The sequence below is a fragment of the Lytechinus pictus genome, chromosome 17 (genome assembly GCF_037042905.1).
Source record: "Lytechinus pictus isolate F3 Inbred chromosome 17, Lp3.0, whole genome shotgun sequence".
NCBI classification, from domain to species: domain Eukaryota; kingdom Metazoa; phylum Echinodermata; class Echinoidea; order Temnopleuroida; family Toxopneustidae; genus Lytechinus; species Lytechinus pictus.
The window spans coordinates 12,583,326-12,585,709 of record NC_087261.1 but is presented as its reverse complement, the minus strand read 5'-3'; the positions used below and the strand labels follow the sequence as shown (position 1 = coordinate 12,585,709).

Here is a 2,384-nt window from a genome sequence, read left to right as displayed (position 1 = left end):
TCTGGTCTAACTGGTCGAGTTCACTTTACTGGACCAGTTAAGAATTAAACTGGTCTGAAATTACTGGTCTAGAGTTAACCTTTAACTGGAAATTTGAAACTGGTCTGATTGATTACTGGAGTTTGTTACTTGTCTCAGTGGAATAGTGGTGTAAACTGGGAGACCTATCCCGCTTCAACTGGTCTAACTATACTAATTATTGACACAAGCAATTAACATGACTTCATTATCAGCCAATTAATGACATTAATGTATTCTAGATCAGAATATTCTTGAATTTGAGCTGAATAATAGAGGCCTTCATAATGACATTTATAAGTGGTATCTTAGCTAAACGAATGCGATCCCCGGTCTTCGGTCTTCGTTTTCCAGACACCCAACAACGGGTTTGGAAAACGAAGATCGAAGACCGGGGACCCGTGCATTGTCAATGGGAGAACATGTGTCGGGGCAAGGTCCAAAGTCCATTCTAACCCGCGCACGTGTTTTGTACACACTTTGCACTGCTTTGTACACACTTCGGGCGTGAACTACAAACGCTTTCACACGAGTGTGATATGAGTCCCCGGTCTTCGGTCTTCGTTTTCCAGACACCCGGAATATAATGTGTAAAAGTCCAAATCGATACAGATTGTGCATGTGATCAATAACCGGATAACATGTGATCTAATCACAGCGGGAAACATGTGCGTTGTGGAATATACTAGTAACGTGTGCACGTAATAAAGCCATTGCAGTCTGAAATTCCTTCGAGGCAACACATTTTTTAGGAGGTCGCAACGTTTTTGTTTTCCCCAACGACGAAATAGCGATATTTGTCTTCTATTTTAGTCATTCCATAATCGAACAGAATCGGAAAACAATGGGGAAGAGGAGAAAGGCCACCACTGAACCGGCTCAGACGCGTTCTCGGGCAAAACGAGGTAGAAGTCGAGGCACCCGCCAGACAAAAACGACAGCTGCCTCACACGCAACTCGGACGGTAGCTCCACCGGGAAGCGGTAGGCCTACGAGTACGACGGGGAATGAGCCCGGACAAGCCCCCGCAGCCACTGCAGTAGGAGCAGCGCCAGAACCCATTGACGTTGAGCAGGGTCGTTCATCCGGCCGTTCAACCAGCCGTTCAGCTAATAAGAGGCCAGCAGCTTCACAAGGGCCTGTGCTGCAATTACCATCCACTCAGGGTCAGACTCAGAGTTGTCCCAGGCCCAGCACTAGTAATAATACCGCAGGTGAGCCTTCTCGACCTGAATACATGTCAGTACAAATACAAGAACATACAGATTCGTTCTGCGTACCTGGCCATACTAATAATAACATTACAGGTCACGAATCGCACAATATTAGAGAACGAAGTCAGTCCGGGATGGTACGAGAGACCCCATTCACATCATCCTTCCCCGCAATTGTACCTCCTAGTGTTCAGATAAGAACCGACCTAACTCAAAATTCACACTGTGTCCATGATAATGAGGCCACAGGGCCAAATAACCAAACCATAATCAATACAGAACGTAGACCTAACACAGAGAACATGAATAGAGGCTATCACCACCCTCACCATTCCCCGTTAAACCCTGTAGGTGACACACTGGGTGTATCTATTCCCCAAAGCATAAAAGAAAAGATTTGGAAGGGGGAGTATGTGAATCTAAATCTGTTAGTTAACGCCCAAGATGTAGCCTCCCACACACTGCGCGAAGCAGCAGAACAGAGAACTAATCTGGCAATAGCCGAGGAGGAAGGAAAATGGGTGTTAAAGCCCTACAATGCCCCCTCCAAAAACAAAATCATGTCCATTGAAATTTGGACAAATGCCTTCCTAATATACATGAGCGTCTATCTGGCAGCAAATCCACGACACACTCATGAAATTCTAAAGTACTGTCACCTCATTCGTTCTGCTGCTTCACGCTACTACGGATATGTGATTTGATTTGATTTGATTTGATTTTATTTCACATATTTCACAAGTACAAACAAAATTATGAAACAATATAAGAAAACTTATGAGAATACAAATCAGACAAGGCATAACAATTAATTCAAATTAAACAAAATAGCGATTTGGAATTAAAGACAATTTAAAAGAGTGAAATATGAGGGAACCTGCATAAAAAAGCAAGGCTTGTTAAGTCTGCAGGATCCAGAAAAAAATCGGTCTTAATGAGGAGAGGACAGGTAAGTAAATTGATTATAACAAAGGAATGCCAAAAATGTGACGATTGTGTAAGGAATACAAAAAATAAAAAAATAAATAAATAAAAGAGTCCGCCACTCTATGACAATTATTTATTACTCATTACTCGGCCAGAGCGTATTAACAAAGTGCATGAATATAAAAGTTTACAAAGGGAAATTATAAGAATTGATAAGCATCGCTT

General features: G+C 42.4%; 1 protein-coding gene across 1 annotated transcript; it reads left to right on the top strand.

Annotated features, from left to right (window-relative positions):
• Positions 1-602: 602 nt before the first annotated feature.
• LOC129268966 (uncharacterized) lies at positions 603-1,936 on the top strand. The gene has a single exon (XM_054906415.2). The coding sequence runs from the start codon at positions 863-865 to the stop codon at positions 1,934-1,936; it is 1,074 nt and encodes a 357-aa protein (XP_054762390.2). The 5' UTR covers positions 603-862.
• The last annotated feature ends 448 nt before the right edge of the window (positions 1,937-2,384 follow it).